The 22,532-nt window shown below is 45.5% G+C and overlaps 1 protein-coding gene across 9 annotated transcripts in view; it reads right to left on the minus strand.

Annotated features, from left to right (window-relative positions):
* Nucleotides 1-1,638: 1,638 nt before the first annotated feature.
* LDB2 (LIM domain binding 2) overlaps nt 1,639-22,532 on the minus strand; it is a 439,535-nt gene continuing 418,641 nt past the window's right edge. Inside the window, exons 6-8 of one of the 9 annotated variants that reach the window (XM_043447878.1) lie at nt 13,142-13,265; nt 9,189-9,331; nt 1,639-3,000 (exon numbers count right to left, since the gene is read on the minus strand). In XM_043447878.1, the coding sequence (XP_043303813.1) occupies nt 2,770-3,000; nt 9,189-9,331; nt 13,142-13,265 (498 nt within the window). In that variant the 3' untranslated portion in view covers nt 1,639-2,769. Of the gene's footprint in view, nt 3,261-5,934; nt 6,297-9,182; nt 9,335-13,141; nt 13,266-22,532 lie in introns of those variants that run through there. The other 8 variants (XM_043447876.1, XM_043447883.1, XM_043447882.1 and 5 more) reach the window with 8 other exon arrangements.

The following is a 22,532-nucleotide window of genomic DNA, read 5'->3' on the forward strand; positions in this document are numbered from 1 at the left end:
GTTAACTGGTAATAATAAATTGCCTCTTGAGTCTCCGGGTTTGGGGTCGATCAGCTGTGTAGCAATAGATAAGTGGAACAGACGTCAAACAAATTGTCCCAGAAATCATCTGTGATGACTGCAGGTTGGTGACTTTAAAGAACTGATAAAAGGAAGCCTGAAATGATGAGGTGGGCAGAGGATAAGCTAGCAGTTCTCTTACCCTAGTGGGGAAGTTTCAATTACAGTAGCTGTTTCCCTCAATTTCCTTTAGCTCTGTTGCTACTCTACTGCACATTTTCCTCCCAATGCTAATGTTGTAAGGAAACAATGTGATGCTCTAGCGAGAACTACAAACCCTATAGGCTTTGTAGTCAAGGGAGATGCAGAAACAAATTCCACCCATGTCACCCGTGAGCTCTGAGATGGAGCAAGTCACTTACTGAAGCAGACGGTTGCTGCCCTTTCTGGGACTAGCCTCCCCGTGCCGAGATGCTAAGACTGTGGCCTTCCAGTTGATCTCTCCTCTGCAGGACAGCCCTTGGCTGATGGGGGCCCATCTTATTCTGAAGATACTGCCTCCCACACACCCTGCGAGTGGCCCCAGCCAATGACTGACCAGTACAAGTGTACAGAAATCTGGCCGCTGAGTTGCAAGGGTTAGATAACTCTGTGCCCCAAGCTTTCCCCTGCACCATGGACCAGGCTCAGCAAGTTGGCTTTCTGAGTTCGCATCTTTCCTAGCTCTTTCCTCTTTCCCATCTTCCCCCCTCCACTCCCTTAAAGATTTTTTTTTTTAACTGTGAAGATCCCCTCAGTAACTCTGTGCCCCAAATTCTGGTCTAGGGTTCTGCTTCTGGGACTCTCAACCTAAGAGACACACTCTCCCTTCTCTTCTCTTTTTCAAGCCCCTCTTTTCCAGAACTGGCTGAGATGATCTATTACTACAGCCTGGCACTTTATACACACCCAGTTAATGCTAACAGATTTCTTCTCTCATCTTCTTCACTCGAACAGAGTAGACAAATGCGACGAAAGTTCTTGAGACCCAAAGTCCTCAAATGAGTTTTCTGTAATATTTGTATAATGAGCTTTTTAGAAAAATAGGCAAGTGGGAGCACTGGTTTATAAAAAATGGGGAGATGGAGGCCTACTTGGTGGAGCTGTGAGGATTACCTGAAATAAAGGCTCCTCTGTCCATGGATTTCTCCAGGCAACAATACTCGAGTGGGTTGCCATTCCCTTCTTCAGGGGATCTTCCTGACCCAGGGATAGAATCTGGGTATCCTGCATTACAGACAGATTCTTCACTGAGCTCTCAGGGAAGCCTGAAGTAATGTCTGTGGATCTTAAATTGAGATGTTTGGTACAGAGTAAGCACTCAGTGAGTGGAAGCTGCTGCCCTTGTATTGACCAGCCATAGGGAGCCAGGTCAATCCTTGTTTTCCAATTCCTGTGTCTGCGGCCAGCACAGAGAAGGCACCTCTGTATTTGCCCAGGTAAACTGCAGTGAGTGTGGAAGAAACTGTACTTTATAAGGATGAGCCGTTTTCACAGTCCCACTCCATGTGGGATTTGGGTCATAAATCCATGCTCAGTACGTCTCATCATCGTGGGCAGATTTCTCTGCCGGGATCACAGACACACAGACTCCGTTGCTTTGGTCGTTAACACAGTTTATTATTGGCACACTTATCATTAAAGCATACATAAAATACAGCTGTTTTATAACACACGAGCCACTGTGTCTTTACATGTATAGAGGAACATATTAATATGCAAATGGAAAAATTAGTTCTTTTATAAAGTTTCACATAAATACACTGGAATTGCCCCCAAAGAAAAGTCCCCATAAAAGAACCAGGTGAGGGCTTTACAAAATATTATACAGGAAATATACTATGAAGAGAAACAACAGTCAACTCAGATACAATAAAAAAAAAAAAAGAAACCCAAAAGTTTCAGATTTATTAAACTGCCCACAAAATTAATGGATTACATGGCTTGAAATATTTGGATCAACAGCAATTTTACAAACGAATACATTCTCAAGGGGCCAGGTGCCTTTCTTTACATAAAAATCTGTCTTGGTGTCTCTGATGACAAAAAGACATTTCTTGTTTCTGCACTCGGGCGCGACTGAACCAGCTCGGGATCGAGGACCAACTGACATTAGCTTGGCCATGAATTACCCTGCTGGGCCCTCTTCGCTGTTACCCAAAGAAAGAAAAGGTGAAGGAGAAAAAAAAAATAATAATAAAGGTACGTTTAAATTACTTTCCAAAAGCGGATTTTTTTTCCTTTTCCTTTTTTACTGAAACAAGAAACTCTCAGATGCAAGTCAAAAAGCAGAAAATATTTTACAGTATTAAAAAGTCATCTGTAGTTGGATTCGGCATAGAATGGGATCCTGAGCACTGAGGGTTTACTGACAATATGGCCTTCGCTGGATGGTGGGATGCGGGGTTGGCGAAAGGAAATTAACAAACAAGGTTCAAACTGAGCCAGGAGAAGCGCTAGCATTTGCTCTTGTTTTAATTATGATCAGTGCCAGTATCTGTGTTACCTGCGAAGGCCTCCAGGGAGGGGTCATGGACGTTTATTTGGAATGGTCCTCTCAATTAAAAAAAAAAAAAAGGAAGAAAGAAACTCAGATCATTGTGGTTTAGAGACCGGTATCTGCATGGCAAAGTTTTAACGTCTGCTCCTTCCTCTCCTGTAAGTAAGGATCTGAAATAGTGAGCGTGACCCATGGGGGCTATGGACAGTGGATTCTGGAGCCGGTCACTCTTACTGGGAAGCCTGGGGCGGGGGGTTCTCTGATTTGGTCTCTTGAGTGGCCGGAGGTTTACTGTTCCATGGACTGCTGTTCCCCAGGGCGGGTGAATTGGTGAAGTCTTCCTCGTCGTCCATGCCGTTGGCCGCATCATACTGCGTGTTTTCTAATCTAGTGATTAGCCTTTCGTCCTCGTCCCCAAACTCACCTCCCATCAGAGTTGGCTCTCCTACCACCATCACATCCTGTGAACAGCAGCTGACATTATTACAGGGAACCTTGGAAGAGAGAAGCCCACTTAAAACACTCGCGGGAGGAGGCGCTGGGGGACCTGGGTCAGACACACCGTGTCTTGTACACCAGGGCCAAGTCTCAGTGGCGGGGGGGCCAAGACGCATATTGGATTTCTACAGGAAATAAACATCGCCTCCTGACGGGAAACAACCACGCGAGTTTATGTCCTTAGTGTGCAGCCTGACACCGGAGAACGAGCAATGCTAGCAATCTGCAGAAATAAAAAAATGGATTTTTCAAAATTAAAAAAATCCACGCTTTGCAACTTGCCGACACTGGGGACTCTTGAGAGGGCAGTGGGCGCTCTGCGAGACCTTGGAAACGCCACCACTTTTACTGAGGGTCTCGGGGCGGCTTTGCAAACTACTGAGAAAGCAGCCAACGCCGGGGAGGACGCGGTTCTGCCGCATTTGCGCAACTCATTCCAAACGGCACTTTCTCTGTCCCAAGGACGGTATATGTTTTAATTGAAGACAGATCTCTCTTTTTTCCTACTTAGCCAGGCCCTTTTATGCAGCCAACATCCTTGACATTCTCCTACTTAATTATGGTAATTAATTTAGGTAAAGTTTTCGATAAAAACAATGTTCACACTGATTTGACAATTTGCATAGCTAATTAAGTCATTAGCAAAAACCTGCTGATTGCCAACAAGCCCTGAATTTACCATCTGTTATTCCGTGGTGCCTGTCACCTATCCCCACACAGGCAACCCCACCACCAATCTGGGCAGTAAAGAGAACCAGTCTGTCCAGCTGGTGCCATTAAAGGAAGACGAAGATAACTAATGATAATTACATAGATGAAGCTGGTCGTCATCAGAGATGGAAGTGTGCAAGAAGAATCCATCTAATCACTCCTTTAAGTACAAACTGTCCTTCCATGCAAACAAGGAAGGCACCTCCTAGAGCTGGGAGCTTGGCAGAGGCCACCGCTGCAGAGGCTCGAGGACAGGGGAGAAGAAAGCCTGCCCAAGGCGCGGCTCCGGCCTCCGTGTTCCAAGGGGGCCCTATGGGCCCGATGGCTGACCTGGGCACGGCACGGGGCGTCCGTCAGGTGGATCCTGCTCTTCCAGCTCTGAGCAACAATCTACTTAAGAGTGCCCAATTGCCCTCGGCCTCGGCTGAAGCTGAAACATCAGGGCCAGCCAGATGCTTTTGGAGATGTAAGTATGCATTTGCTGACATGGATGCGAATTTGCCTTGACAACTGGGCAAACGTTCTTTCCACAGGGGCAAGAGAGGCTGCCTGGGGCAGTCTATGAGTGGACCACTGCCTGTGGTCAGGAGAAATGTCCAGCTGTCCCTCCAGGGCCCTTCTCGAAATTTGAAGGTGCCCTTTTGTGACCACCCGGTTTGTTTGGGAATGGAAAACCTTCTTTGTCAGACAGATCGATTCCCCTCGAATTAGAGGGAAGATAATCAGTAGGTTTCACACTGTGCTTTCAGACTAATCAATCACTCTTGTGAAATGATAACAAGGATGTTAAAGAGAAATGTCCCAGATGAAGTAAATGGCTCAAAGGTGACCTGAGTAGACTCAACCATCGAGGTGCGGCAGGGTATTCAATTGTGAGTCCCTAAGAACGTCCTTATGATGCCACCAAGAGCTAGACGTGACATCGACTTATAAGAGACTCACAAGGACTCTTGAAATGAGATGCAAAATAGACACAGACTTCGAGTGTCAAGAAAGCCGACAGGACGTTAGATGGAATGGGGCTTCCACCTGATCCCTTGGGGTGCTGGGGATACAAAAAGTGACCCTTCATTGCAGGCCATCGGGCGACTGTGCTTATGGTCAGGAGCAAAGGCAGGAGGCAAGACCAAGTTAAGATGTGGCAGAGCGCCACACGAGGGAGAATCCCGCCTTATGACTTGGGTGCAGCACCCTTTGAAGAGCTGGGAAAACACAGGAGTTAGGTGTCACAGGGCAGGAGAAGAATGTTAGAACCGACGCGTGGGTCTGCATTTGTACTGTGAGTCCAAGGTCAGCCAGAGAGGCTGGGGGAATGGGAGGAAGTAAGCATAATTCGGAAACAGAAGAAGCCAACTTAAAAGTGATATTAGCAAAGAAGTTCCCAACACTCCAGATGCCTTCACAGTATCAGCAAACAACAGCCATTCCAGAAAAGTCCTACGAAAATAGTGATTTGAATCTCTTCAAACGGGGTTCATACAGCCTTCTAGTATGTTTGGTATATCTTTGTTCCAGGAACAACTGGAAAAGATGCCCAGGCATAGATATTTTTGAGCATCTGAAATTTCAGAGATGCCACGTTTGCCTTACTGATTATAAAACATATCCTTAGCCAGATGCATAATGGTGGGTGTACCTATGTGAGTGTGTGTACACGTGTGTGCATGTGTGAGTGATGAATAGATGGCAAGTTATAATAAAACAGACATGTGCTAAGGACTTTGTATGCACCTAGAGGCTTGAGGACAGTTACACAATTATGCACAGGACTCTCGCTGGCTCTGCTAAACCTCCAGGCTAGGACATGGGTTCTCCACTCAGGTGGGCTTGACTTGCTATCTTCACGAAATGAGTGGAGACATAAGGAACATTTTGCGTGCGTGCTCAATTACTTCACTTATGTCTTATTCTTTGCGACGCCATGGAATGCAGCCCGCCAGGCTCCTCTGTCCATGAGATTCTCCAGGCAAGAATCCTGGAGTGGATTGTCATTTCCAGAATTCTCCAGGGGATCGTCCTGGAGACGATCTCTTTTTGTCTCCTACATTGTCAGCTGAGTTCTACCCCAAGCACCACCTGGGAAGCCCAAGGCACATTTGGGGCTCCTTCTAACGGGGTATTGGCATCGTCTTCCCCACACTCCCACATCTTTAAAAATCTCCACCCCCCCACCCCCACCCCCGCATCATTCAACATCCGCAGTGAGAGCTGCATTTCCTGCCCTCTCTTGTGGGGACACCCCCCCACCACAAACAGGAGGCAATATTGGTCCACCTGAGAGTAACCCATGTTACTCAGCTCCCCGCGAGGCAGACCCCTCTGCTCCCTGCTGGAGACCCTGGGATGCCACCAGCTGGTGCCCCTGTTACATCTTCTCACTAAGCCCCCCAGCGAGGACCACCAACCTCTGAGCAGGACTGGGAGGGACTCCTTTTAGGGCTCCTCCATGCTTCTCCTTAAACTGGCCAGCAGGGGTCACTGCTGTGGACTGACACAGGTCTCCATCCCTCCCAGGGCTGAGGCTGCGGTTCGGGGTCGCTCCCAGCCCCTGCTCATGGAGTGAGAAGCAGAAGCCTAGGATTAAACCCGAGTCCTTGCCGGACACACACGCGGCCGTCCGGCCGCTGGGCGGACCACAGCCGTGGCTGCGGTAACACACATCTCTGTCCGTGCCCTCAGACAGGGCAGCTAAGGCCAGCAAGTTAAACAGGAACAGGGCGTGGGTGATTCAGGACACAGGGCTGAAAGGTGTGACCCTTACAAGCCAGTCGGTGCTTATCATCTGACAGCCAACCAGCCGGGGGACCTACAGGAATGGACACGTTTGCCTAACCTGGATGGCTTCCCTGTTTCTCTCAGCCATTTCTAAGTTTCACTTAATGAACATCTCCTTCATTGCACGGTGAGGATACTACAAACATTCTTCCTGCACTTTCTAATGGTGCCTTGCTCTTGTCTGAAGGGTCTCAACTCATTAAAGACCGTCTCAGTACTCTTGCCTGGAAAATCCCATGGATGGCGGAGCCTGGTAGGCTGCAGTCCATGGGGGTCGCTAAGAGTCGGACACGACTGAGCGACTTCACTTTCACTTTTCACTTTCATGCATTGGAGAAGGAAATGGCAACCCGCTCCAGTGTTCTTGCCTGGAGAATCCCAGGGACAGGGGAGCCTGGTGGGCTGCCGTCTATAGGGTCGCACAGAGTCAGACACGACTGAAATGACTTGGCAGCAGCAGCAACATAGGTATCTTCCAGCAAAATGCAATCGTTGGTTGGGAGGACAAGAATGTAACGGAGTAGAAAAAGTCAGGTGCTCTTTAAAAAAATTGCAGTGCTTCTGACCAGGCCCAGGTATGCTAAAATACACGGACAGGTAGCTGCTATTCTGTACCCATGGCAGACATCACTAACGGATAGCCTACCACGCCCAGTTCAGGCTTAGAATCTTTCTGGACACCCTACCCTGAGAATTGACTCCAGGAGACTGAGTTGGCAGGAAAGAAGAAACCTCTTCATCATCCCTCCTTTAAATAGTGAGCTCTTAAAAAAAGAAAAAAAGTAGTGAGCTCTTCAATGACAGAACTTGGGCATCTTTTGGTCTTTTTTTTAAAAATTATTTTAAATCTTGGGATTACCAACACCTGGTATAGTGTAGGGCACACAATAGGAGCTCAGAAAATGCTTGACGAACTGCTCTGAATTCTTGCAGCCCCTGTGCCTCTAAGTAGCTACATCAGAGTTCCAGAAATCTCTGGAACGTACTTTCAATTATTTGTGGAAACTAACAACCTTTAGTTTCTAAAACTCTCGGATTAAATGAATAAATAGGCTACTTGTGTATGCTTTGGGGGCTGATTTATTTACACCTGGCCATTTTTTTTTTTGTGTATGCATTTTCCATTTAACCAGCCGTGGGTATAACTTACTGGCACCTTAATAAGAAGACTGATTTTCTCCTTTCATTTCCACCCCCCTCACTCTTCAGGGATGATAGCCCAGTTCAAAAAACAGAGGTGACTCTGGTATTATCTAAAGACTGAAATTCTTAATGCTCTTGAAATTAAAATGACACCTACCCCACAGGCTGGCCACTTTCTCGTGACCCTTCCTTTTTAATGTACTGGGGAATGATGACCATACCCTCTGTCTATGGAGGACAGGAGGAGAGGCCGGGTAATTCTCAGATGCGCTGATGGGGTTGGGTTTAGCGGAAGAGAACTGACCAATGGGATGTGGGGGCAAGTGGGTAGGTGGGGGACAGATTTGAAAGCCACATTTAGAAGTAAGCGGAGAACCTTCTGGAAAGGATGGTCCACTCTCACATGGACAGGAGACAGAGCAGGATCAGAACCTGAAGGAGGAGGGCCACAGCCCAAGAGGGGAGACGAGTGAGAAAGAGGGGAGAGGTAAAAAAACTGCACTGGAGGAGGAGGGCGGCTGCAAGAAAGGGCACACTCTCAAAGACACAGGGTCCAGAGGGCACCTCTGAGGCACCACGAGAATCCCCGGGATGGAGGCAAGGACAGTCGAAAGCCTGGTGAGGTGATGTACCAAGGTTTGCAGAGAAGGAAAACTCGCAGGTCACTGAAGAGGCAAGACATGCTTCAAGGAACATTGAATTTATCAATAAAAGCGGTAAGTGGTCTAATTCTGGGATGAGGAATTCAGAGTCCAGAAGGAATCAGGAGGAAGGGAGAGGATTGCGGAAGAGATCAAGAGGAGAGGAAGAAAGTTCCCTTCTGGGGACACCCTCGGCTATCAGTCTCAGAGTTCAAAGAAGCCCCCTTCTGAGCGGCCCATTTCCTTCATCAAAACCCAGAACTGAAAGAAAAGGGTCAAGAGGTCAAGAGAGTTGAGCCCAAACCTGGGGCTGAAACTCCCCCTAAGCTAGTGAAACAGAGGAAGCAAAATCCACTGAGCTGCCCTGGCCTTGAGTTAATTACCTGAGTCTTAAAATAAGAGGAGATGCCCATGTCTGGGGCGGGGAGGGGTTGGGGACAGCCGAATGACAATCTGGAGTCTGAGTGCCAGGAGCTAGCTTTCCAGTGGAACACGGGGTCCCGGCGATGGTGCTCAGAGCCCCTTATCTGCCAGCAGGCACATCGCTCAGTGATATTTTAATTAAACCTTAGGTGACATGTCCCCTGTCTGCGACTCTGACGGCATTTTCATTCCTGCCCCGCTGCAGCACAGACTCTGCGAATTGCTTTCTAGGTCCCAGTTTGCAGGGGCTGGTTTTCAGGACAGAGTCCTGCCCCCTTCCTCCCAACTCCTGTCCCTGCCTGCCCCTTCCCCCACCCCACCTCCCGGCCGCCGGTCCAGAAGGTCTCTGCAGCTAAGAGTCTTTTCTGCGGGGCGGGGGCGGGGGGGGGGGTGCCTGGAATTGGGAGGCGGCAAAAGCGGGAATTGCAGCCTGCGAGGAAAGCGAGACTTACAGGTACCTGACTGGTCAGACTCAGGTTGGCGGCCGCGGTCTTCTTCTTGCTGCCGGCGCTGTTGGCCGCGTTGCCCGCGCTGCTGTTGGAGGTGCTGCTGGTGGAGTTTTTCCGTTTCCTCCGTTTGGTCGTCGGTTGCCTTGCGGGTTCTGCTGCAATACGGAACAGGGAGGCAGGGTCAGCTCCCGGGCGCCTGCCGCGGGCCCTCCAGGGACGTTTTCCTAAAGTGAAAACGCTAGACTATCGCCATTTCCCCCACGCCCCCTCCTTTTAACTTGACAAAAAGGAGAGAACTGACGATCTAGTTTTAGCACAACATGATGGACATTCTTTTCTTTAACATGTCTATAAAATGATTTGCATTTAATTGTTCTTTCTGATTTCATCTGCATGTCTCGTGCTCAGCCATGTCCTACTCTTTGTGACCCCTTGGACTCGAGCCCGCCAGGCTCCTCTGTCCATGGGATTTTCCAGGCAAGAACACTAAAGTGAGTTGCCATTTCCTACTCCAGTGGCTCTTTCTGACCCAGGGACTGAACCTGAGTCTCCCTCTTCTGCATTGGCAGGTGGATTCTTCACCACTAGCACCGCCTTGGAAACCCATCTATATGTCTGGGATCTGTGAATAAGTCTTAGGGGTGACTTATACCCCTATCACAATTTGAACTTAAAATATTATTACCACTGTGAATTTTGAGAAAAAATTTTTATGGCCTACCTTCTTTTTATAATAAAAGGGGGGCTCTGAGAACTCGCCTGTAATGAGGAGACTTGGGTTTGATCCGTGGGTTGGGAAGATCCTCTGGAGAAGGGAAAGGCTACCCACTCCAGTATTCTGGCCTGGAGAATCCATGTACAGTCCACGGGGTTGCAAAGAGTTGGACACGACTGAGAGACTTTCACACTATTCAGACTGAGATTCCTAGGGAGCCTCCGAGGCCTGAGAAAAGTGTGTTTGTGTGTGTGTGTGTGCACGCACATGTGTGCACCCAGTTGTGTCTGAGTCTTTGTGACCCCAGGGGCTGCAGCCCACCAGGCTCCTCTGTCCATGGAATTTTCCAGGCAGGAATACTGGAGTGCGTTGCCATTTCCTACTCCAGGGATCTTCCCGACCCAGAGATGAAACTTGCAACTCCTGCATTGGCAGGTGGATTCCTTACCACTAGCGCCACCTGTATGAACTTAGTTAAATTAGGGACCCACTGAGCAAGTGCAGCACCTACTGGCCAAGTGTCATAATGCAGCCAAGCTCTACTACACCTTGGAATGCTGAAGTAAAAACGTGTCCATCCAACCAGCCATTGACGTGGAACTTACGGATTCCCAAGCCCTGGTGTTTAAAGAATGCAACTAACTGGAAAATTCCTGCAGGGGGAATGTCTTAATATGCTATAATCAATATATTAATGAAAGGAAACTAGATCTCTTCCAGAAGGTTTAGAAATAGAAAAAAAAATTTTTTTTGAACCTGAAGGATGAGGCAAGATCTTATTGGAAGTGTAAAGACTTATGGAAATGTGTAGTAAGAAGAATTTCATTTATTTATTATGTATTATGAGCATGACTCATTCTTTTCCTATTCTATTTTTGGTCATTATTTTATATTCATAGCAACTCTATTAATTAGGTACTATTATAATCTTTGCTTTAAGAATGAGAAACTTTCAGAAGACTGTTCCAGGCCCTTACTGGAAATGCTATGTAAGAGCATCATTTGCTAACCCTACTCTAGATCCAGCCCTGATGGAGAGAAGGTAAGCTAGGGCCATACCGGAACTAAGTGAGGGGACCTTTGGCATTTTCTTGAGACATCTTTGCTGCTTCTAGTGGACAATGGGGTGAGTTTGTCTTAAGGCTCATTTCAAAGACTACTTGGTCCATCATGTTATTCCTGACTTTTGATGAAGCAGTAGAAGGTTTCTATTTAGACACTGCTTTTTCTTTCATAAGTATTTTCATCTTAATGTCTGAAGATATTCATCGACAGAGGCCTAACATCCCTATCCATGGAGAGTTATGGGTGCTTATTCTGAAGGTTATGGAAACAGAAAACAGAACTGTTCCAGCTTAGGCAGCTGGAGGTGAGTTGAGTGGTACAGTCTAAAGTTAAGCAAATACCCCAGTTCTCCGTGACCAGCACCTTCTTCCTTTGACTTGAATTGAAATCTTCTGCTTTTTATAAAAAAAAAAATTGTATTTTTAATGGAATTTTGGGAAAATATGCCTAAAATGTATGCTCTGTGTGGCTCCTACTGCCTGTAGGTGGCTGTAGGAATAGAGTCATGAATTGAAGACATAAAAACTTATTGTGACATAGGTCTCCATTGATTTAGCCTTGCACTAACTTTGGCAAGTTCTGCTTTAAATCTCAGGCCTATTATATCAAATGGGAAAAACAAGAAATATCTCATACCTCACAATAACCCTAGTGAGGATTCAACAAAAAAAAAAAAAGGAAAGTGCTGAGAGACTGTTATTTGTGACTGTTTTCATGCCATGCTATAAGCAGAGTGGCTTGACCAGTGTCTGGCATCTTGTAGGGGCTTGGTGAATAGTTGCTGAGTTAATGACTGAATTAATGGATAATATATGAATTACGGGGCTTCCCTGGTGGCTCAGATGGTAAAGAATCTGCCTGCAATGCAGGAGGCCCCAGTTCAATCCCTGGGTCAGGAAGATCCCCTGGAGAAGGGAATGGCAACCCACTCCAGTGTTCTTGCCTGGAGAATCCCATGGACAGAGGAGCTTGGTGGGTGACAGTCCATGGGGTCACAAAGAGTTAGAGATGACCGAATGACTCACACACACACAGACAGACACACACACACGTCATATGAATTACATGTGCATACATCAGGAAATAGAAGTCTTCAAGACCTGTAGTGAGTGAAATTTTTTCCCCATAAAACCTTATTGCTATTGAAAGAGAAAATAAGGCCAATTTAAGCACATTTAATACCTTTGAAAAATGATGTTCTAAATGTCGAAAATTCCCCTAAGATGGGGATGCAACTATTCTATATAAAGTAATGCTCATTTCCCCAGCTTTCTAAACATGTACTTGACTATACTGACTATATTCTCTTTATTTAAAACGCCTGGCCAATTACCAGTGGAAGGTGACCATTATATTTCATGATTCAGAAAGCTATGTCCCTCTTGTTAATAATTACTCTTCATAAAAATAATTTTTAGCGAATGGATACATTTTGCTTTTATGATCAGTGAGGCTCAGCACACATCTGGGAGTGAACATGTATTAGATAGAAAGACAATTAATGATGACTCGGAGCAGTAATTTCAGAACCCCAGCAGGAGACCACAGCATCTAAACTGCATCCTGGGGAAGTGGGAGAAATGGGGCCTTTTATGTATTCTTTTCATGATCAGAGTACCCTTTGATATTATGTATCTTTAAAAACGGCAAAACTTTCTCCCTCCCTCCTTCCCGTTCTTCCTCCATCTATTCCTTCCCCCCTCCCTCTCTTCCTTCTTTCTGTTTTCTGCCCACTCCCCCATTCTTCCTTTTTTCTTCCTTCTCCCCCTTTCTTTTCCTAATTTCTACCATTCTTCAAAGAATAAAGAAAACTAAAGTAAGCCATCAGCGGTTACCAGTCTTGTCCAGTGGAACGACCACTGGCCTGGGAGACAGCGAACCTTGGTTCTCATCTCGGCTTTATCAACATCTTCTCGGTAACGTTAAAGAAATCAATTTCCTTCTGTGAGTTTCAGGTCCTAAATCTAGCAAGTGAGGAGACTGTGGAGCACGGTCACTACATCGAAGAAGAATGCTTGTCCTTCACCAACTCAGTGTCTTTGGATCCAACATCAGGGTCAGAACATCCCTTATAAACTACTTTGCCTGATACGTTTATAGTCACTCCAGTTTCCTCTCCCTTCATCCCCAGAAGAAGCCTCAGAAAAAGCATGTAGATGGAGAGTGAAGAGCGAGGTCTTACCTGGCGGCGCCACCATCCGCTGCCACTTCTGAAACAAGCAGGTCTTCAGGCAGTCCCGCGGACTGAGGTTGTAAGTTTTATGTCTGGACATCAGTTCTTGCATTGGCTCCAGTATTACACACAACTGCAAGGAGTTCAAAGACACCAGTGTTTCACTACTTGATAATATTATTTGCAATAAATAATATTAACAGCCGGAATCCATTTAGAAGCGTAAAGACACTTTTCTTCCCTCTCCCCCCAAGCATTTTTTATTTTTTTCTGGTTAAGTGTGGAGGAAAAGAAATATTACCAACACTTGATAATGCTCACTCTCTTTAGTATCATTTATAATATCATATTACAGCTGAGTGTGATTTATATACACACACACATATTTACCCACATATTCTATACTGGTGGTTGGGTGGATATACGCAGTTATATTCTGAAATGAAGTGATTCTCTCTGGTTAAAGAAAAAAGCTCTTTCATATAGCGCAGCATGCTCAGATTTCTACTCTAATTTCCGTTGTTTTTCCTGTTTGCCTAACCACACACTGTGAGTTACAATGGCAGTTTATGTAGATTTTCTGTCAGTGAAATCATCATTCAAGCTTTTGAGAACAAAGTGGTAACTTCAAGTATGTTTTTTGATCCTAATTCTTATAAAAAACCGTGATGAACACGACTTCATTTTTATCCATGGACTCATCTGTATTTTACACAAGATGTGAAAATTGGTAACGTATATACTCCCACATATATCCAGTGTGGGGTTTTTGCTCTGGGTTCTATACGTAGCCACCCTTCTTGCTTCCTTTAGTTAGACCTTTCAGCTCTACTGCAGTCCAAGACATCTGACGACAAAGACTAATGTATGAAATAAGAAGGTAAATCCAGTTAGCATTGCCCTGGACTTTTCTGAATTCCTTCTCAGTTGGGAGATCATCAGAACGGTGCTGCATTGAGAGGGCTGTTGCTGAGAGGGCAAAGACCACAGGCTGGAACAACGCGTCCACTGCTGTTGCAACAACAGCAATACAAACACTGGCAACGCACCAGTGCACGCACGCGAAGTCTCTCCGGTCGTGTTTGATTCTTTGTGACCGCAAGGACTGTAGCCCGACAGGCTCCTCTGTCCGTGGGATTTCCCAGGCAAGAATGCTGGAGTGGGTTGCCATGCCCTGCTCCAGGGGATCTTTCCAATCCAGGGATTGAACCTGCATCTCTGACATCTCCTGCACTGGCAGGCGGGTTCTTTACCGCTAATGTCACCCAGAAAGCCCTGGCAATGCACCTATCCATCCGTGTGAAAAGACGTCATTTTATTATGAAAGACAGACGTTCAATCTCTGCCTTCATCTGCCCATCTTTTTTTACTACCTCTTTCCCTTTCTGTCGTGTCTCGTCTGAGTATTTCCCTAGAGGCCACACTTCTTATTGTCCACTGGGTTCCCTTGACCGGGAATTCTTCGCTCCTCTCCTCCTGGTTTACACCCACTCATCCTTGAAGGCAGAGTCCCTTCTTCTGTTAGGCCTTCCTCCCCAGGACTGTGTACTTCTTCCCGTGTGGGCTGAGCCGAATACCTCTCCAGCTCTCCATAGCACAGAGCTCTTTCTGCTCTATGAACTTATTTACATTTTGGAACCATCAGCTTCCAAGTCTCTTCTCCACTTGACTTTGAACTCTTTGGATGCTGAAATGAGACTATGCCTTTTATCTCTGTGTTCCTAGACTTGGCTCAAATGAATGGATGTTTCTCAGAAAGACAGGAGGACCTTTCTATGCCAATGTTCCTCAAAGTCTAAGGCACACTTCTATCAAAGTCAGATGAGTTGATTGTTAAAAATGCAGACTTCCGGGCTCTGCCTTTTCTGTTTTAGGGAATCTGGAGGTGGGACCCTGAATCTGCATTTAAAAAGAGCATTTCCTTATCTAATTCTGATAAGTATTACCCAAAGCTGAGAGCCACTGCCCTGCAAATGCTGGGTTGTAGCAGAGGTAAATACAGAAGCAAGCCATGCACAGATCTCCAGGGGGTTCCTGTTCAAATTTCTTTCTCTTCTCACTGCCCTTCCCCACTTTCCCTCTTCTCAAGTCTAAGCAAGATAATAAAAATTGTCTTCATCTAGAAAAATTCCTTAGCCCTTCCTAGCTATCAATGACCTAAGCCAAACTCCACTAACTCAACTAACCCCACTCAAGGGCCAACTGTGATCTCCTTTCATTTGCAGTTTCTTCGGGAAAAGAGACTAAGATCTCAAAGCTTGAGTGACGCAGGTACAGTGTGAGTCAAAGAGACAAAGTCACTAGGGCATCAGGTTGCAAAGTAGTGAGATCTGGGTTAGTTCCAACCCATCTTCAATCTTGTCTATCTTCTTGTTTATTTGAGACCTTTTTGAAACCTTTTTGAAACAATAGACTGGTTCCAAATTGGGACAGGAGTACATCAAGGCTGTATATTGTCTCCCTGCTTATTTAACTTATATGCAGAGTACATAATGAGAAATGCTGGGCTGGATGAAGCACAAGCTGGAATCAAGACTGCCGGGAGAAATATCAATAATCTCAGATACGTAGATGACACCACACTTATGGCAGAAAGTGAAGAGGAATTAAAAAGCCTACTGATGAAAGTGAAAGAGGAGAGTGAAAAAGTTGACTTAAAACACAACATTCAAAAAACCAAGATCATAGCATCTGGTCCCATCACTTCATGGCAAATAGATGGGGAAACAATGGAAACAGTGAGACACTTTATTTTCTTGGGCTCCAAAATTACTGCAGATGGTGACTATAGTCATGAAATTAAAAGACACTTGCTCCTTGGAAGAAAAGCTATGACCAACCTAGACAGAATATTAAAAAGCAGAGACATTACTTTGCTGACAAATATCCATCTAGTCAAAACTGTAATTTTTCCAGTAGTCATGTATGGATATGAGAGTTGGGCTATAAAGAAAGCTGAGCACTGAAGAATTGATGCTGTTGAACTGTGGTGTTGAAGACTCTTGAGACTCCCTTGGACTGCAAGGAGATCCAACCAGTCCATCCTAAAGGAGATCAGTCCTGGGTGTTCATTGGAAGGACTGATGCTGAAGCTGAAACTCCAATACTTTGCCTATCCAATGCAAAGAACTGACTCATTGGAGACGACCCTGATGCTGGGAAAGGTTGAAGGCAGGAGGAGAAGGGGATGACAGAGGATGAGATGGTTGGATGGCATCACCAACTTGTTTTGGACATGAGTTTGAGCAAGGTCCAAAAGTTGGTGATGGACAGGGAGGCCTGGCGTGCTGCAGTCCATGGGGTCACAAAGAGTCAGACATGACTGAGTGACTGAACTGAACTGAACTTGAAACCTAAAATGTTAATAAAGAAAAACCTGTGAAAGAGGGAGGGTTGCTATACATTTAAGTCTATATTCCAGTGTGTTTTCCTCTACTAATAATTCTTTACTGGAAATCAAAATATGTGTACAAATTACAGACACCCTCAGGTCTTCCCCTGTCGCTCACAGCACACACAGGGAAAGGCTCCACATCCTCTCTCCACACAGAGATGAGACGGCATTATCCATCAAAGAACTACTGTTAGCTTCAGACGGGGTCAGAAGATATCTGCATCTATTATTAAGCTGGAACAGTAAGTAAAGCTTTCAGAGAAATTCCAAGGACTGGGAAAACTTTTTCTTTTAATTAAAAAATGTAAAGATTTTAAAACCATTTCCTTGTGGTCAATTCCCATTCTTGAGAAATTGATTTACAGTGGGTATAAAATTTCATGGATGGAGTGGAACAAACATGGGCTTTAAAACTGAGAAGTCTAGGTATAATCTTATCTTTGGCTGAAACACTTAATAATGCTGACACTCAGTTTCACCTGTAAAACCATACGTATCTCGGATATTTGAAAAAGTTGAGATGATACGTCTTGACACGTAAGTTCAACAAACAGTAGATATTATGATCATATATTAACAAGCACAGCGCAGATTGCAAAACAAACCACATTTCTTTTACATTAAATCAATAAGCATTTACTGAGTTTCCTCCTAAGTTTCAGGCACTCTGCTTAGGACATAACTGTGAGAATAATATAATCTCAGTCCCCCAGATTTAGTCCCTTAAAAATGATTTTAAGTATATTAAGAACACTACCCTATGTTTGTACTTTAAGCTGCTTAGAAAATCACATCTTCCTGAAGCAAATATTTTCATGATTACAAGTTAGATGGCAAATATTTTTATTATATGACAAGTTACCTATCTGGACCTGGAATGGGTGGTCAGCGTTGAACATACTAAGAAATGGAAGAGTTGGATTTATCGTGAGAACTCAGAAGCTCATTTTCTCTTTCTTTTCCCCCCTTTCCTCTTGGGTTTTTGGGCAACACTTCTTTCAGGTGCTAATCCTCAGGATTTATCCCTTCCCCTTTCATGTAAAAATATCTTCCCATCGCTGTAACTCACCCCAAAGGAATTTGCATCTCTGAATACTAATCAGGAATCCCCAAAGCCATTTTTCTTCTGGCAGAGGGGTACCAGGCTGGGGAGGCAGCGCGCACCGCCCCTTATTCATGTATGCAAATGAGCCTTCCGTTCTGGGCGCCAAGCGGGCGCCTCTGCCCGGCTGCGTGCTGTAGGTGGCAGAACTAACTCAGACAAAAGCCTCCTTCTCAGGCAGCAAGCCAGTGCATCTTGGAAACAGCAGAAGCCTGAGGCCTTATGGAATGAGATCGGGAAGATGGTTCGTTGAGTAGGTTCCGGCAGTCACTCGCTAAATCCTTCTGGAGCCAGGATTCCTGTTATCCTTGAAGTCTCAGACCCCCTTGAGGATCTGGTGAAGGCTATGCAGCCTGTCTCCCAAATTTTGCACAAAATATTTGTAAGTTTATAAAACCTCCTACATTGCCATCCATTGACTGTAGGTAAAGACTCCCCAGTTTGTAATATACACGTAGAGATTATGTAAGAAACTATACAAGAAGTGACAGATTTCAAAGGTGCCTTTGCCCCCACCTTCCACACACACACACACACACACACACACACACACACACACTCTCCAACCTCACATGCATGTTAATGGAACTGAGCAGAGTAGCAGAGTTCTCTGATTTTACAGAACAATGTTATCTGCAAAGCTCTGTTTGCTATAAAGTTCCCAGTCCTGGTCTCCCTGCTTGAAAAGAAAAGATTCAGACAAGGACATTTGCAACACTGCATTAGCCTGCCTGAGTCTGCTTTCCACCTGCGGGGCTGCTGGAGCGGTGAAAGGATCTAAAATAGAAGCAGAAGCTAGGAAACAGAGACTCGACCCCGGGGCTCAGAAGAAGGGCACTTAAGAACGGAGAGACTAGTTTCCCCGACAGAGATGACGTCAACTGACTTCCTGACCAAGGAACAGCCACCCAGAATCCGCGTCCCTCCTCCAGCCAATGAACTTGTGGCTGGAATGCTGGCCGCACCCCTGCCTCTTTGGCACGCCTCGTCCACAAACACAGCCCGCCCCAAGCCCTCAACCGATTTGCTGGGGCTGGCTACGGCCTACGGTTCCCAAGTTGCAGTTCCTCCACTGTTCCTGGTTTTCTGGATTTCTGGTCTTTTGAACTTGCCTCAGTTTACCTCTTTTTTTTTTTTTTTTTTTAGGTTTCTCGAGGATACCAGGCGAATCCCAGGACATTGTGTAAGGGAACAGGAGTGAGCAAGGCCTGAGATCTCTCTGAATAGGAAGCCCCTAGACTGGTACTCATTGCCTGGTCCAGCTAGGATCCCAAAGAAAACCACTGCCCAGCCTGGCCAAGCTCTGAGGATGGCTTGGGCATACTTGGTGAGAGTTTTAGGCTGGCCTTGCGCCTTCGATGCTTTCAATTTCATTTTCTGGGATTATGGCCCAGCAGTGACCCTCTGGTATGAAACCCAAACGTATAACCACAATGATGACTTGCTGAGGGGATGAATGAATGAATGTTGAACAGATATTGTGGCCAGATTTATAGCAAAGAGCCATTTGCTAGTGGCGGACAAATTAGGCATTGTCCTCTGGGCTTAGAGGTGATGAACTTGTCCATTTACTAGATAACTGATTGCCGTGTCTGTGCAGAATGCTTTGCATGTATACACGTATACATGCATATATGCAATTACTACCTGTCGTGGCTGAGCCGGGTGATCTTAGCTCAGCCCCAGACTCCTGCCTTTTCATAGTAACAAAGTGAAAGTGAAAGTGAAGTCGCTCAGTCGTGTTCGACTGTTTGTGACCCTGTGGACTGTAGCCTACCAGGCTTCTCCGTCCATGGGATTTTCCCGGCAAGGGTACTGGAGTCAGTTGCTATTTCCTTCTCCAGGGGAATCTTCCCGACCCAGGAATCGAACCTGAGTTTCCCGTCATAGTAACAAACAGCCTACCAAATCTAGACAGCATGCCGTTTTGTTTTGTTTTCATCTAACAGTTCTCCCAGAGAAATTTGATTCTCCTTAGCCATACATAACTATACACCCATACTCTTTCTTTTTGCTCATCTCCTGATCTGAACCTGGGAATGGGTGGTACTTATTAGAGTTGAAAATGAAATGAAATGTTAGTCGCTCAGTCATGTTGGACTCTTTGTAACCCCAATACTGTAGCCTGCCAGGCTCCTCAGTCAGTGGGATTCTCCAGGCAAGAATACTGGAGTGGTTGCCATTCCCTTCTCCAGGGGGACCTTCCTGACCCAGGGACTGAACCGGGGTCTCCTGCATTGCAGGCAGATTCTTTACCGTCTGAGCCACCAGGGAAGCCCTGCTGAGTTGGCGCTGGCTTAAAAAGCTGATACCTTGGGATTGGCCTTTGGCTAACTCCCAAAGTTGGGTCCTGACCACAACATTTTAATTCAGTCTTTCTGGATGATGGATGACATGCTCTGAGCTTGAACCACCTACTGTTTGTATATAGGTTCATCCAGGGTCACCGTGATCACAGCAGCTTAGGCCATTGCTCATGTTGTTCTTGCCTTAAAGAACTTCTTCCCTCCTTCTCAGTCATCTTAATGGGATATTGGCAAGCTACAGCCAGTGGGTTTACTGTGACCAAGCTTTTGTATTGTCCTGAGCTGCTTCTATGTTGCAACACTACAGTTGAATAAGTACAACAGAGTCTATGTGACCCATAAACTCCCAAAATATGTACCATCTGGCCATTCACAGAAAGGTTGCTAACTCCTTTCCTAGACCAATGCTACTCAAAGGAGGTGCTCTGCAAACCATTTGTTATGTGTCCTCGAAGGGATAAGGAGCTTGAGGCAGGGCATAACTCAGTTCATTAAAAAAGTCTTGTGTCAAAAAATGTCAGATGAACTAAACAATGTATTCAATAAAGTGGTTGATTTATATTTTAGAGCGAGCTCCTTCTTTTGGTGTGGATCACTAAAGAGTTTGCAGTCTGGCCCTGTCGGCAAACCATGTTTGATTCTCACCAGTATGACTATTAAGGTCTGCAAGGTCCAGCCCAGAGCTAACATGTGTCTCTGACCATCCTCACTCACAAAGGCCTCTTACATCTGCAGCACTTATTACTAATCTATATACATCCCAGAGTTTATGTTTGCGTTGGGAATTTTCCTTTCTTGTGGATTTGTTTCATCGTCTTATCTATAGCAAGCCCTATTCTACTTTTCTCTCCCTTTTATTTAACACGGTATTAGGCATACTCAAATATTTGTTGAGTCATACCTTAATAATCACTGTGGAATATCTAACCTATGTCTGTCTCTGGAGTATGTACCTGCCACATATTATACCATTAACCCTCACCACTTCCTGTTCCACTTTTAACAGGTGAGAAAACTCAGAGATTCAAAGCCATTAAGTCACCCAGAGTTGATATTAAAGAGTGTGATTCTTATAATGTATCCAAGCTTATATAACCATTTGAAGGGCAGAAAAGAGGTTCACAGTCAAGTTTGCCTGACTCCAGCCCTGCGCTCTTAACTCATTACTGCTCTGCTGTCTACCTCTCTGATTACGAATGGCCTAAGTCTCTGCTAAGATACCAAGTTCCAAGGCTTTCTCTGTCTTTTATATTGTTCCTTGCACACGGTATTGTGCAAGGAATAATGCACACGGAGAGATGTGTCTATACGGAGACAAGGGTGATACAGAGGGGTGCAGGCTTTGGTGCCAGATTCACATGGATTCAAACCCACGTGTCTGCCATTTACTACTAGCTGTGTGTTCTTCACCAAGAATTTCAGCCTCTCTGAATTGCAGTTTCCTCATCTGTAAAATGGGGACACTGACGCTTGTCTCTGAAGATGTGTAAGAATACATGTAAATCCTTAATGCAATGCCTGGACTGAGGTAGGTACTCAAAAGATGGAAACTGACATTATGATAAATACTGGCTGCATCTGTGGTGCAGTCCCACGGAGCCAACAGATCAACGTGTGATGTGATTGGTTAGCTAGTTGGGGAAGTAAATCACCTTGTTTCCTTGAGACTTAGGGGCTCTAGATGCTCCAAGGGATGGTAATCAGGCCAATGGTACATGGAAATTTAGTAGCTAATGTTTCTGATGATTGGGCTTCCCTGGTGGCTTAGACAGTAAAGAATCCACCTGCAATGCAGGAGACTCGGGTTCGATTCCTGGGTCTGGAAGGTCCCCTGGAGAACGGAATGGCTATCCACTCTAGGATGCTTAGGGCTTCCCCGGTGGCTCAGATGGCAAAGAATCTGCCTGCAGTGAAGGAGACCCAGGTCTCTGATAATAATCCATTTTTAGCAATAAATACAAAATGTTCAAATCCACAGACCAGAGTCCTTTTTTCTTTTCTGTCTCCCCCAGTAACTTACTCTTCTGGGTAACTCTGAATTAGAAAGATATCAGAGGATAGGGGAGGGCTGGTTAAGAACAAGTTCTTATCTAAGGGTGAAGGAGCCTCTCCTAATTAAGAAACACAGCACAAAAAGAGATCTCATATAAAACAATAGAAAAAAATATAACTTACAGAATCTAGAAGGAAACAAAACAAGCAGATAATTCCCCTAGAAACAGATAAGAATGAATAACAGGCACCCACAGGAGTAAAACCCACTCTGCCTTCAAGCATGAAAACCAGGGGGCGGAGGGGGGGGGAGGCTTTCCCTGAGAAGCTGTGCAATTCCAAAACATCAGATTATGATTTGGGTTTATTTCCTGATAGGATTAAAGGTAGATTGATTGTCAAATTCAAAACATCCTCTTTTTTTTTATCTGAAGATTCAACCAGGGGAGCCTTTGCCTTTTCTCAATTGTTTTGCAAATTGATTACTCAGGGAAGTTATCACGTCCGCCAGAGATGGGCAGCTCTCTGCAGGCTCCGTCAGCGAAGGGGGCACAGAGGACCCCCGCTGGCCTTGGAGGGATGGGAGGGACGGTCCTCTGCCTGAGC

This window comes from Cervus canadensis, chromosome 26 (genome assembly GCF_019320065.1).
Source record: "Cervus canadensis isolate Bull #8, Minnesota chromosome 26, ASM1932006v1, whole genome shotgun sequence".
NCBI classification, from domain to species: Eukaryota; Metazoa; Chordata; class Mammalia; order Artiodactyla; family Cervidae; genus Cervus; species Cervus canadensis.